At 35.3% G+C, this 13,711-nt stretch overlaps 1 protein-coding gene across 4 annotated transcripts in view; it reads right to left on the bottom strand.

Moving 5' to 3' along the window:
• Positions 1-13,711, bottom strand: part of Alms1 (ALMS1 centrosome and basal body associated protein) — a 136,647-nt gene that overhangs the window by 14,892 nt on the left and 108,044 nt on the right. For 3 of the 4 annotated variants that reach the window (XM_074049976.1, XM_074049977.1, XM_074049978.1), the window contains one exon: positions 9,385-10,541. In XM_074049976.1, coding sequence (XP_073906077.1) covers positions 9,385-10,541 — 1,157 coding nt within the window. Of the gene's footprint in view, positions 1-9,314; positions 10,542-13,711 lie in introns of all 4 variants that reach the window. The other variant, XM_074049979.1, reaches the window with a different exon arrangement.

The following is a 13,711-nucleotide window of genomic DNA, read 5'->3' as shown; positions in this document are numbered from 1 at the left end:
CTCAACTGGTGGACACAGCCTTCATGGTCTGTAATGATTGAAAAATAAAACAGCCAAACGAGCAACCATTTTCATTCAAAACACCCAGTGTCGGAAACTGGAACTGGAGGCCCTACTCAAAAAGAAAAAGGCCTTTAGGGAAAAATCAACATCCATACTTTGATGAGAATGGACACTGAAAGAGAAACTGCCACAAATTTTTAAATAAAAAGGATAAAACATCAGATGGCAGGAATTTATGATGACTTTGCCAAGGACTGAAGGAAGCTTGGGGCTCTAACAATCCTTTGGGTTCCAATCATCATTTTCCTACAGGAGCTGCAGGTGTAACTGACAGTGGGGAACAAGGTCATAAGCTTCTTTATCGATACTGGAGCTATGTACTGAGTTTTAATGACCCTATTAGCAAAAAAGGACTAACAGAACTGTGCTTACTGCAGAAGTATTGGGAAAGTCCGAAGAACAGATTTTCCCACAATCCTGAGAGTGCAGGCTGAGTGATCTGTACCTAACTCAGTTTTCTGGATGTACTGGAGTATCCAGTTCCACTGTTAGGGAGAGACTTGCTCTATAAACTGAATGGTCAAGTAACCTTCCCAGAGAAGAAGCAAACGCTGGTAAAAATGCCATCTGAATAGGCACTTCATCATCAGCTGATGTTAACCCACGAAAAGTCAATGACCCTCTAAACCCACTAAAAGGTCAACTTAGCAATATGGGCAGAAGGGACTCCGGGCAAAGCTAAAAATGCAATGCCATAAAGGTTCTTTAAAAAGAAAAGCACACCAACCCCTCCCCTCAACACACACTCTTAAAGCAATGCTTTTTAAAGGCAGGAAGCCCTTGAGGGACTCCCATCCATATTTCAATAAATTCTATTCATATAGAATGTCCAGAAGAGGCAGATTAGTGGTTGCCAACGGCTGCATTAATGACTGCAAATGGATACAAGGGACCTTTCTTGGGCAACAGAAATGTCCTAAAACTAAATAGTGGTGATTGCACAACTCTTTTATACAAGAAACTGGTAACACTGACTCCAGAAAGGAGAGTTGATGGTGGACACTCATCAAATACTCCCATATATTCCTGATGTATCATGTAGCTGTATTATCTGGTCAATAAATGAAAATTAACAAAAATACTTGCAGAGAAGGGGTCAGCAGGACTAAAATGTGTTAGGCCACAGAAATGGTTTGACCTAGAAAGGTGATAAATTGGCTCATTCAACAGATTTTTACCACCTGAAACACATGCTATCTTTAAAGTTAGGATAGCAATAAACTTAGACTCAAGCTGCCAAATTCAGAAAAAGGAGTTGAAGCCATGACCTATGAGGAATGGTTCACAAGAAGACCTAAAAGAAAACACTTGAGGGAAGGAAGAAGGGGGCCAAGAGGGAGATTAGATTTCCTGTGCCTTCAACAGAGCCAGGAATTACAAAACAAGTGGATTTTGAATCCTTATACATAAAACCTTTGATAATTTGAGCCCAGACAAATGGAACAGGCTGCCCTGTGAGCAGAGGAAGCAGAGTCTGGTGTGCCATTGGTGCAGAAGTTCTGATGTGATGATGGGAGTGGGTAGCACCCATAGGCCTCCTGTGGTCCCTTCCAAGCCTGAGACTCTGTGAGCCCCTCGCACTTCCAAAGTACGTGATCAGCCATGGTATGCACCATAGCTAGTGAAAAATCACATTTACAGTGCACTAGATGAGGAGCCTTATAATGTGTTTCCATTTTTAGTTCAAATACTCCAAAAAAGCCCTGTACACATCAACAGTCAGTCTTCATTTTCCTGGACACTCAGCCCACCCCCAGCCCACAAACAACCACTAACTACACTGTCTCTATTGATTTGCCTATTCTGGATATTTCTTATAAATGGAATCATACAATGTGTAGCCTTAAATGGCTTCTTTCCCTTAACATATTCTCATGTTATTGTGTATTATAAAAGTGTGTATTCATTACTTTTATGACCAAATATTTTATTTTATTCATCCATCAGTTTGGGTCACAAAACCATGTGACCATTCATGTACAATTTTTTTGTGTGGCAATATGTTTTCACTTCTCTCGGGAATATACCTAGGGATGGAATTGCTTGATTATATGATAAACTCTGTTTTAACCACTTGAGGAACTGCCAGACTGTTTTCCAATGAGCCTATGCTATTTTACATTCCCACATGCAGAGAATGAGAGTTCCAGTTTCTCCACATCCTATTTTTTTTTTCTGTCTTTGATTTTCACTATCCTAGGGCTAAATAAGTATTTTGTTGAGAGGGAATTTATCTTCAGACTATGTTTTATTATTAAATGTTTACCTTTTTATAGGTTCTTTGGGGTCTGAATGTGGATTAGCCCACTCAGTTCTCTGCAATGAGGCTTCTACATAAAGACTGACTATAAATTAAATGACATCAGCTATTGCCCTTTAAACTTTCTGTTGCATGTAACCCGGGAAGGATATATGTGCTAGCTGACTGCTTCAGTTTTAATGATTATCATTATGAGAGAGAGCAAACTCATCTCCTGATACCTTATTTTATATTGGGAAAAGAAAGTAAATGCCACCATGTCAGATATATTTTAGGATTTTTGTATGATTTTAGTTTAAAAGTAGTAGGTAAGACTCACTCCCACACTTATTAGAGACACCAAATAGATCCAGAAAAGTTTTTCAATTAAAAAAAATTACTTTGTATATGGAAATTAGGCTTGGAAAAACATATCCATTCTTCATGTAGGAAGATTGTTACTACTGACTTTCAGCCAGCCAGGTGCCTGCAAAGAAAAACTGAGGAATGGGCTTATGATAATTTATAACCACTCAAGTTTAGAACCAAAGATACACATTGATAAGTCAGAGTCAAAATTAGAAATATAGTCTATGGCACCAAAAGACAGTTTATTTCTTCTGAAAAGTTTTTAGAAATATCTTAATCAAATGAAAATTAGTTTTTTTGGTTTTTTTTGGTGGTACTGGGGTTTGAACTCAGGGCCTCACACTTGCTAAGTAGGTACTCTCCCACACTTGATCCACACCCTCAGACCTTTCTTGCTTTAGTTATTTCTTGGATAGATGTCCTGTTTTAGCCTGGGGCCAGCCTCAGACCCCACCACACCTGGCTTGTTGGTTGAGAAGAGGTGTTGCCACCTTTTGCCTAGGCTGGCCTCACAAGTGTCTGCCACCACTCAACCCTGAAAATTAGACTTTAAAAAATAAAATTTACTAGCCAGTAAGACATGTCATAAGGACAAAGTATCTGTATAAAAAGATAACATTTTTGACATTATTTCTAATTCTTAGATTCTTAATAAGATCAAAAGCAGGAACTCAGGCTGGTAACTAACAGTCATCTTTAGAAAATCAGAACTCATCATCTACTATTGCAAACATGATAGATTAAGTAATTCCAGAGCCTGAGGTAGGAGGATCATGAGTTTAAGACCAGCATGAGCTACATAACAAATTCGAGGCCAGCCTAGATTACTTAGCTATGCTGTGCCTCAAAAAACCAAACCAAAGCCAAAAAAAAAAAATTGAAAGAAAAGCAAATCAACCAACCAGGGCTGGCTCTCATATAGAAATGTTAACTTGTACCTCCAAAAAGGAAGTAAAATTAGAATTCTGAATAAAGGATTATTATCCCAAACTTTTATACTAAACCAAGTTGCTGTTCTTGTAAAAAGGTAATAGAAAGACAGCATCAAACTTTTAAGAACTTAAATGATGCTAATTCCTGAATATGTTTAAAAATCTAGCCACACAAAATAATTATCTAAATTAAAAACTACTGATTCTATATTTTAAAATATAACTAATGTAAAATAATTGAATTTCTAATAAATTATACGTATATACATATGTACATATATACACACACATATACATATTTTCAGTTGCTGGGGGTCATATCCAGGACCTATGCATGCCAGAGAAGTGCTCTACCACTGAGCTACATTCTCAGTCCCTATAATTCTTGAAAGTAAAGCAAGTCAAATGTAGCACTAATACTACTATAATGAATTGTGATACAATTCACAAAATATAGCAATTATTGGTTGGTTTGGGGGGAAAGTATGATTATATGGATGGAGCTTGTGCGGAGAAGTGTAGTCAGTTTCTTAATTTTTTATATGGCAGTCAACAGTTTCATACGAGACTGATAGAGTATTAAGCACATGAGTTAATTAGATTACACAGCTGCTAAGTTACAAGAAAAACAACACAAAGAAACAAACTAATGTAATGAAGTAAAGAAGAACAAATAAACTGGAAAAAGCAAAAGATTACTAAAAACATTAAAATATTCTACCTGCAGTTTTTTTTTTTTTGGAGGTAGTAGAGTTGGAACTCAGAGCCTTATGCTTGTTAGGCAGGCACTCTATCACTTTGAACCATGCTCAAAAACATTTAAGAAATTCTCAACAGCCAAAACAAATCAAAAGATAAGAACAGAGTTTGAGGACTCACACTTCCTGACTTCACAAAATATTACAAGGGCACAGTAATTAGAACAGTATGATACTAGCATAAAGGCAGACAAATAGACCAACAAAAGCCTTACATATACAATCAAATGACTTTTGACAAGGCTGTCAAAGACCACTCCATGGGAGAAAGAAGTCTTTTCAATAATAATGAGATAACTGAATAATAGCCACATGCAAAAGAATCAAGTTGGACCTTCATCATACATCATATACAAAAACTAACTGAAAATTGACTTAAAGACCTAAACATAAGACCTAAAAGCATAAAACTATTAAAAGAAAACAGGGAAAAATTCTTCATGACATAGAAACTGGCAATAATTTCTTGGATATGACACCAAAAACACAGACAACAAAAATAAAAATAGACAAATGGGACATCAAACTTAAAAACTTGTACATCGGGGCAGGGGGGGGGATATAATCATCAGCGTGAGAAGGCCACTTATGGAATGGAAGAGAATGACTGAAAATCATGTACCTGATAAGGAGATACTATCCAGAATATATAAAAAAAAGTCTTACAACAAAAAAATCAAATAACCTGGTTAAAAATGGGCAAAGGACTTGAATAATTTTCCAACAGTTATATACAAGTGGCCAAACATGAAAGTACGCCCTAGCAAATCATCAGAGAAATGCAACTCAAAACAACAATGTGCTGTCACCTCATATCCATCAGAATGGTTATTATAAAAAGACGAAATAACAAGTGTTGGTGGCATTGTAAAATGGTACAACTGCTACTATGGAGAACAGTACTGACGGTCCTCAAAAAGTTAAAAATAGAACCACTCTAAATCCATCAACTTCTCTTCTTGGTATAGATCCAAAAGAAATGAAAGAAAGGTCTCAAAACAAATTTATATAACCATACTCACAGCAGACTATTCACAACAGAAAAGAGATGGAGCAACTCCAAATGTCCATCAATGTATAAATAAACAAAAGATGGTATATACATACAATGGAACACTCAGACTTTTAAGGGAAGGAAATCTGTAACATGGATGGAACTTTTTTGGACAAGTGAAATAAGTCCATTCAGTCACAAAAAGACAAATACTGCATGATTCCATGCATACCAAGTATCCAAAACAGTCAAATTCATAGAAACAAAAAGTAGACTGGTGGTTACCTGGTGGTTACCAGGGGCTAGGTTGAGAGTGAAAAGGAAAGTTATTGCTCAATGAGTATAGAACTTCAGATTTTCAAGATGAAAAAGTTCTGGAGATCAGTCTTACAACAATGTGAATATGTTTAACATTACTGACTCAAGAATGATTAAGATGATAAATTTTATGTTATGTGTATTTATTTACTATAATAAAAATATTCACACTCAGGAGGCTGAGGCAGGAAGTTCACTTTAGCGCAGGTGTTCGAGGCCAGCTGGGCAACATAGTGAGATCCCACCTCAAAACAACAAAACAAACACCCTCCTTCCCCCTCCCAAAGTGTGAAATAGAATTTAGTTTAATAAACATTTACTTAATAGACACACCAAAATGGAAAAAAATAGGTGATAAAGTAAATATAATATTGTAATAATGAATTTACATGGAATAAATATGCTTTAAAAGAAAGATCTTCAAGTTGGAGGAAAAAAGATTTGACTAGATGCTACTTACACTGGAGCAAAGCAACTCAGAGAAGCTAGAAGCAAAAGGATGTGGAAAGAGCAATTTTGCAAATGCCAAAAAAAAAAAAAAATTCCCCCAGGAAAAATTACATTGGGTAAAAGAGGATCACAGGCAAAAATATTAAAAACGGAAGATAAAAGTTATTTTATACAATTTATGACACAATTCGCAGCGAGTAAAGTGTCATTAATATTTATGTACCAGACCTAAAAATATAAAACTTTCAATTACTAAAAGAAGAATTAACCTTTAAATTTACTTTTTGAACTCCTTAACAGAGCAAGGAAGTCAATATTCAGGAAAATATAATTAATAAAGTTGATTTAATAGATGTAAGTAGAATGTCATACTCTATGTGGAAACTCTATCTTGTACATAATACTCATGGAAAACTTTTTTATATATTAAGCCACAAAGAAAGCCTCTATGTATCCTTAAGACAGAAACAGAATTGAGTATAATCTCTAATCACAATACATTAAAATGATAAAAAGTAGTGACAGTAATATACTAGATATATACCTCTGGTTTCCACTTGATAGTCTAGAGTTAGATAAAGCACTGTTCCTATTCTTATAATGGCAACACCAAAAACACCCTTACAAGTTCATAGCTTTTGTTAAAGTCAACAGAAACTAGAGATCAGAGGACTGGTAACTGCAAGAACACAAGAGACACATCCCTAAATTACCTAGAGGAGATACAATCAGACACCAGAAAGAAAGCTGGAAGACAGGATTTCGTGGTTGAGGGAAAGTGTATACTGGAGACAGTATGATACACTTGAAGGCTGAAGAAATTAGGAGAATTTGCACCCTCTTACAGGATCTCGTGCAGGAAGAAGAGTTTTAAGAAAGTGTTATAATGCAGACATGTGAAAGAGAAATAGTAAATATTGTGGGAGAGACACAAAACTTTGACTCAGCAAATATAGTGGGAGTAGAGACCTAAGGTGGGGGGCAATCTTTTCCCTAGAAACACCAAACAACCTGGCAAAGCCCATCAAAATAAACTTTATCAGGACTATGAAAGATAGTCAAAGGTTTACAGAAACCAGGCAAACACTTAACCAGGACAAACTTCACCTACAGAAGATGGGAGAACTTTGTAGCATTTTCACTTCTGCTTGTTCATAACTTTCAGTGTTCTGCTGAATTCCTAATAGCCAAATGTGAAAATAATCCAACTGTCCTCCAATGGATGAAAGGATAAACAATATGTAATAAATATATATTACATATTATATATATAAATACACGATAAATATTATATATACATAATAAATATATATTAGTTTATCCTTACATTATCCTTATCCATATTCGTTTTCTATATATGCAATGGCGTATTATTCCCCATAAAAAATATGAAGTACTGATATGTGCTATGACATGGATGAAGCTTAAAAACATTATGCTAACATAAAAGAAGTCTGACAAAAATGTCACATATTATATGGTTCCACAGAGACATAAAGTAGATTAGGGGTTACTGGGGAGAATAGGGAGTCACTGTTTAACAGGTATGGAGTTTCTTCTGAGGTGATGGCTTTAAAACCTTGTGAATGTATTCAATGCCATTGAATTGTATACTTAAAATAGTCGTAAGTACATATTTTATGTGTGCATTTTACTGTACACACAAACTTTCTATCTGGATCCTTTTCCTTATCTTCCTTATGTGTCATTCCCAATTCTTCCTTAAAAAAATCATACCATTAATATATGTAATTACTATCATTCACTACCTCCCAAAAAAGCTCAATTATGGAAATAATTTCTGGTAAGTTGAGCATCTTGCACTCCTTTCATTCAGGCCAGTAGTCATTTTTTTTGATTATGCAACCCTACTGACAAAATATTTTTAGCACAACTGTCAAAATTTATTTATAAATTATGCCATGACTACACTCACAAAAATTAAAATGTTGAGACTGAGCAAAATGAATATAAATTCTAATATTTTTCTTTCCAAATTCCAATGCACGGAGCATTGGACAGCACTTTTCTACGTAACTTTTTGTGTGTGTGTGGTACTGTGGGCTGAACTCAGGGTCTTACAGCTACTAGGCAGGTGCTTTACCACTTGAGCAATATCACTCCCTTTTTGCTTCCGTTATTTTGGGGACAGGCTCACAAGCTTTTGCCTGGGCTGACCTGGACTGTAATCCTATTTATACTACCTTGCTTAGCTGGGATGACAGTTACATGCTACCCACTCATTGTTCAGATGGTGTCTCACTTTTTGTGCAGGCTGGATTCAAACCACGATCTTCGTTGATCTCTACCTCCCAAATAGCTTGGATTACAGGCATGAGCTACTGGCTTGGCTTTGAGGTACTCTTAAATATTTACTCTTAGGTAAAGCAATGATGTGCCCCTTGAGATCTTCCTTTACTAACTCCCTAATTTAAAGAATGCGTAACAGCCTTATAGCCATTGCTATGGAATCTACTGTAAGCAGGTTGTAGAGGGCTCTTTTACATTGTGATGCCTTCTTTATGAAGACAGATGAGGAATTTTTTCTTAGATATTTGTATCTGAAATATTTATGCTTTTGAAAATTTGATTTGCTTTTACATAATCTAATTGATCACAAAATTCCAGTAGCAACTATGTGCATAACTAGCACACAATGCCAAACTGGTAGCTAACTTCAATCAAACACATCCACCAGGTATATTTTATCTCCCTTCTGGTTTCAACTTGTCTTTCCATCACTCAATTCTTCATTTATTTTTTTAAAAATCATGTTGTAGCTTACCCCAGCTTCAATTTTTCTATCATCCCAATTCTTCACTTATATTTAAGAAATCATATTATTTGTGTGTGTGTATATGTGTGTGTGTGTGTGTGTGTGTGTGTATACTTGTGTTTAAAAGCACCTCAAATATTTTTTGAAACACAGAAGGAAAGAATAAACAAAACAAAACCCAGGCAATATTGTTCAGAACAGAGGTCATTCTAAACTCAAAACTCCCCATGTTGGGGTGTAAGTTTGCAGATTCTGAGGTATCTACCAGCAAAGCCCTTAATCCAGAGGGTAAATGGTAATGAGTGTTGATGAAAAGAATGACAACTCACAATAGCACTGTACTACACTTTCTCACTCTTTTCCGTTGGTAAGAAATGTTATAGTGAGGAAAGGGCAAATGACTTTTTTTTTTCACCTGTATGCAGAGATTAAAAAGTCCATGAAAAAGGCAGTCACATTGCCAGATGGAATTTGTAGCCATGTACCTGGATGTGCCTCCTTCTGGTGTGCTCAGAAGTCATTAGTGGATGACCTGTACTCAATGCTTTTTTGTTGTGCTTGCAACGCTTCTCAAGGTATCTCCTCTGTTGGTTGGTGATGCTGCTATATAATTTAATTTGCCTGGGTGATAAACATACTCTCTCATGGCCAAAAGCTTGGATCAATCGGGCAGTGTCAATGGTGGAAATGGAGCTACTCCTTTCACGCCAAGTCACCTCTCTATCTGTTTGGGTTAATATATCTGAGTCCACAGGAGAAGGGGTGGTGGAAAGAACATTGGTGGGAGTATCTGTAAGCAGCTCACTCTCCTCTGAGGGTCTAGAATCTGAAGAAGTGTTGCTGATATAATTAAAATCAGGCTGTTTCCTTAGAATGTATTTATCAAATTTAACCTGTTCAATCTTAACCTGATTGGACTTCCCAGTTGGCTGAGGAGAAAGAAAATTGCTTCTTTTAAGATCACTTATGTTTTTATGGCCTTTCTCTAGGCTTTTATACCGCTTCTGCTTCTGAAGCTTGCTTTTCTGTTTACCACTCCAATCCTTAATGTTTTGCTCCCCTCTGCTATCATCTTGTGTACTTTCTGAGGCCTGGAGAGAATGTGTGATGGGATTCTGAAGAAGTTTAGCCAAACGATCAAGTCGCTCTATCAAGGACAGTTCTTTCCTGTCACCAACATCAGGTGGTTTCCGTTGCCTATGTCGCTCCTGATACTTGTTCCAGAGTTCATTCAAACTTGCAGTGTGCTGAGTTGTTGGCTCTGAGGAAACCTCATGATCCCTTTTTGCATCATTAATTTGTCTTTTACTTTTTAGATGATCTCTAGCCTGACTTTTAGTAGTATGTGTCATCTCTTTATTTCCCAAATTCACATTGATGCTGAGGTTCTTTATTCTCATATAATCCGTCTTGGTCTTATCCACATTTTGATAAGAGGGAGGAAGACAAGTGGGTTCTCTATGATTGTCTGAATGCTGCTGAAAGAAATCTTTGCAAGAATGCCTCATAAAAACACTTTTCCCCAAAGACTCATGGCAAAAATCTTGGTCACTTGATGGGTGCACTGGATGATGAAAGTAAAACTTGGCTGACCTGAAGACAGAATGAGTAGTATTTTCAAATTCTGAATGACATTTGGGCTCTGAAAAGGAAAAATAAAAGATTTTGAACAAATTTAGAAAAATTTGCATTCACTTTAGCAATGTTATTTGTACTAAGTTCTTTAGATATAAGACAAGGATTAAAGGGGAAAAAAACCCAATTTATATAGTTTCAGAAAATTCATGGCTTGCCCAAAAGACTCATCCCCTTACTTAGCAGGCAGGTTGGCAAGGGTCAAAACATCTGGACTCTGGGCTAAACTCTGCTACTATATGACAGAGCTATGTGACGTAAATAACTTTAGTTCTCCAGGTAATAAATTTAGCTGCCATATGTATTTACCCTTTCTGTGAAAGTGTTATTTTATGTGCTGTAACTTGCTTTTAAAAAAATTAGTCCTGCAATAATACTGAAAAGGTTATTGGTAATCTTGTATTCAACTAAAAAAAAAAAGAAACCCAAGACTTCATTTTCATCGTTAGGCATTACGTGGGTAGAATGGAAAAAAAATTTTTTTACATGTTTTTAAAATTTTTTAAAAGTCCTTTTCTGTGAATCATCTCCACTTATTTTCCTCGACTTTTTACTGTGGTCAAATATACATAACATAAAATTTACCACCTTTTGGTCTTTTTGACAATCATTATTCTATATCAAAAGAGGCATTTTTTTGACTACAATATCATCTTACAATCTACTATGGTTTCAATTTTTGTGTCCCTCTGAAATTTAATCCCCAATGCAATCGTATTAAGAGGTGGGGCCTATAGGATATGATTAGATCATGATGGTTCCACCTTCAGAATGGTGGGCTTGAAGGAGCCTATATGGCCCTTTTGTGACTTCTGCTATGTAAGGACAAAGTACACAGGTGTCTTCTTAGCGGAGACTGGGCCCTCACCAGACATGAAATATACCGCACCTCAGTCTTGGACTTCTCAGCCTCCAGAGCCATGAGAAATAAACTTCTGTGGTATTTTGTTATAGCATCAGGAATGAACTAAGACACAATCAAAAACCCTACTTTTAAATTCTCTAGAGCCCCATTCATCTTCCCTTTGAGACCATGGCTCTTTTCTTTATTATCTCTTATAATTTTAGGCTGTCCCTTTTTAGTGGGTCATTTTCAAAAGTGTGAGAGCATTATGTATTACACAGTACCTTTAGAGAACACTTATATCCTCTTCCAGGTAGTGATCCATTTTTCACAGTCAAAATATATTTTCCTATTTTTTATCTCTTCTCCCACCCCAATTCTCTCTTCAAATTACTCCTGAGAATAGACGCACCACTGGACTAAAACTGCTTTTACTAATAAGATCAATGACCTCCATGTATAGCCAAATCCAGAGTATGTTCTCAATCTATATTCTCTTTCTAGGTGATCTCCTCTCTCCTTGTGGCTTTTAGTACCATCTTCATACTCTTAAATTTACATTTCAAGCAATTAGTTCTCTTCTGAGTCCCAGATTCATATACTTACCTATATATTTGATATATCCACTTGGATTCCACAGCCATCTCAAACTTTTAAAGTCCCTAACTGAACTGTATTTTAGTTTCTTCTAGGAAATCCATAAATAACAAAACTAATAAAGGAGTTTAGTAAGATTTTAGGATAAAAACTTTAAAAGTTGGATTTTATATTCTTGAGGTAAATAAACTGAAAATAAAAATTAGTAATTCTAGCACAAACATCAACATATATATGATGGACATCGAATATTCAAGTACAGTCATGTGGCTCTAGCCACCAGTCTACCTACTTTTGCCACACCAAATAGAAGAAAAACCATTCATGTAAGTTTTATGTAATTGTGTACATGCAAAGGTATAAGCAAATGTGTCATTGTAAGAAACAAACACAGGTACCTATAAAAATACATTGGTTTATTAGTAAATACAGAATTACAAAATTAAGTATATCTATCCAAATTTAAAAAGAAAAAAATTCTAATCATATTAGCACAAAAATAAAATACTTAGGAATAAATGTAACCAAAGAAAAGGAAAACTTACACTCTGAAAACTAGAAAGCAATGTAATAAAATTAAAGATCTAAATAAATGGAAAACACCCCGTGTTATAGATTGAAAACTTATTATTAAGATGGTAATACTCCTTAAACCAATTTACAGATTCAATGCAATTCCTATCAGAATACCAGGTCACTTCTTTGCAGAAATTTCCAAGATAATTCTAAAATTCAAATGGAGTTATAATGGAACCAGACAACATGATTCTGAAAAAAACAAAAACAAAACACCACCAACAAAACCCCCAAAATTAGGGACTCAAATTTCCCAATTTCAAAACTTACTACAAATCAACAGTAATCAAGACAGATTAGTACATCACAAGGATAAATATACAGACCAATAGAATATTATAGAGTCCAGATATAGAACTATAAATCTATGGTGAACTGCTTTTGGTAAGAATACTAAGACCACTTAATGTGAAAAGGATAATCATTTCAACAGATAGTGCTGTGATTATCCACATGGAAAGAAATGAAGTTGGACCCTTACCTCACACCACATACACCATTTACCTAAATGTAAAAGCTAAAACTATAAAGTCCTTAGAATAAAACACATATAGGTAGATCTTCATGACCTTGGACTTAGCAAAGGATTATTTAAGTGATATCAAAAACATGAGCACCAAAAGTTAAAACATATAAATTAGACTTACTTTTGTACTTTGAAGGATATCATCAAGAAAAAGGATATCATCATAAAAAGACAACACAAAGAATGGGATAAAATATTTACAAATCATGTATCTGATAAGGGATATACATCTAGAATACATAAAGAACTCTTATGATTAAAAAATAAAGGGACAACATAATTAAAACCCAAGGTAGGATCTGGACAGACATTTCTCCAAGGAAGAAACATAACTAGATAACAAGCACATGAAAAGATGTTCAACATTAGTCACAAAAGTAATACATAACACAAGGAAAATAAGATAATGCTTCATACTCTAGGAGGGCTATAATCAAAATGTCAGGTAACAAATGTTGGTGAGGTACTAGAGAAGATAGAACCCTCAAAAACTCTGGTGGGAATGTAAAAATGGAGTAGTTGTTTGAAAGTTCCTCAAATGATTAGTCATTGTTATCTAATGATAACAGCATATACTCAGCAATTCCCCTTTTGGGTATATATATAGCTCTCCAAGAGAAATGAAAATATATGT

This window comes from Castor canadensis, chromosome 12 (genome assembly GCF_047511655.1).
Source record: "Castor canadensis chromosome 12, mCasCan1.hap1v2, whole genome shotgun sequence".
Classification (NCBI taxonomy): Eukaryota; Metazoa; Chordata; class Mammalia; order Rodentia; family Castoridae; genus Castor; species Castor canadensis.
The sequence above is the reverse complement of the archived record's forward strand: the minus strand, read 5'-3'. Positions and strand labels throughout refer to the sequence as shown.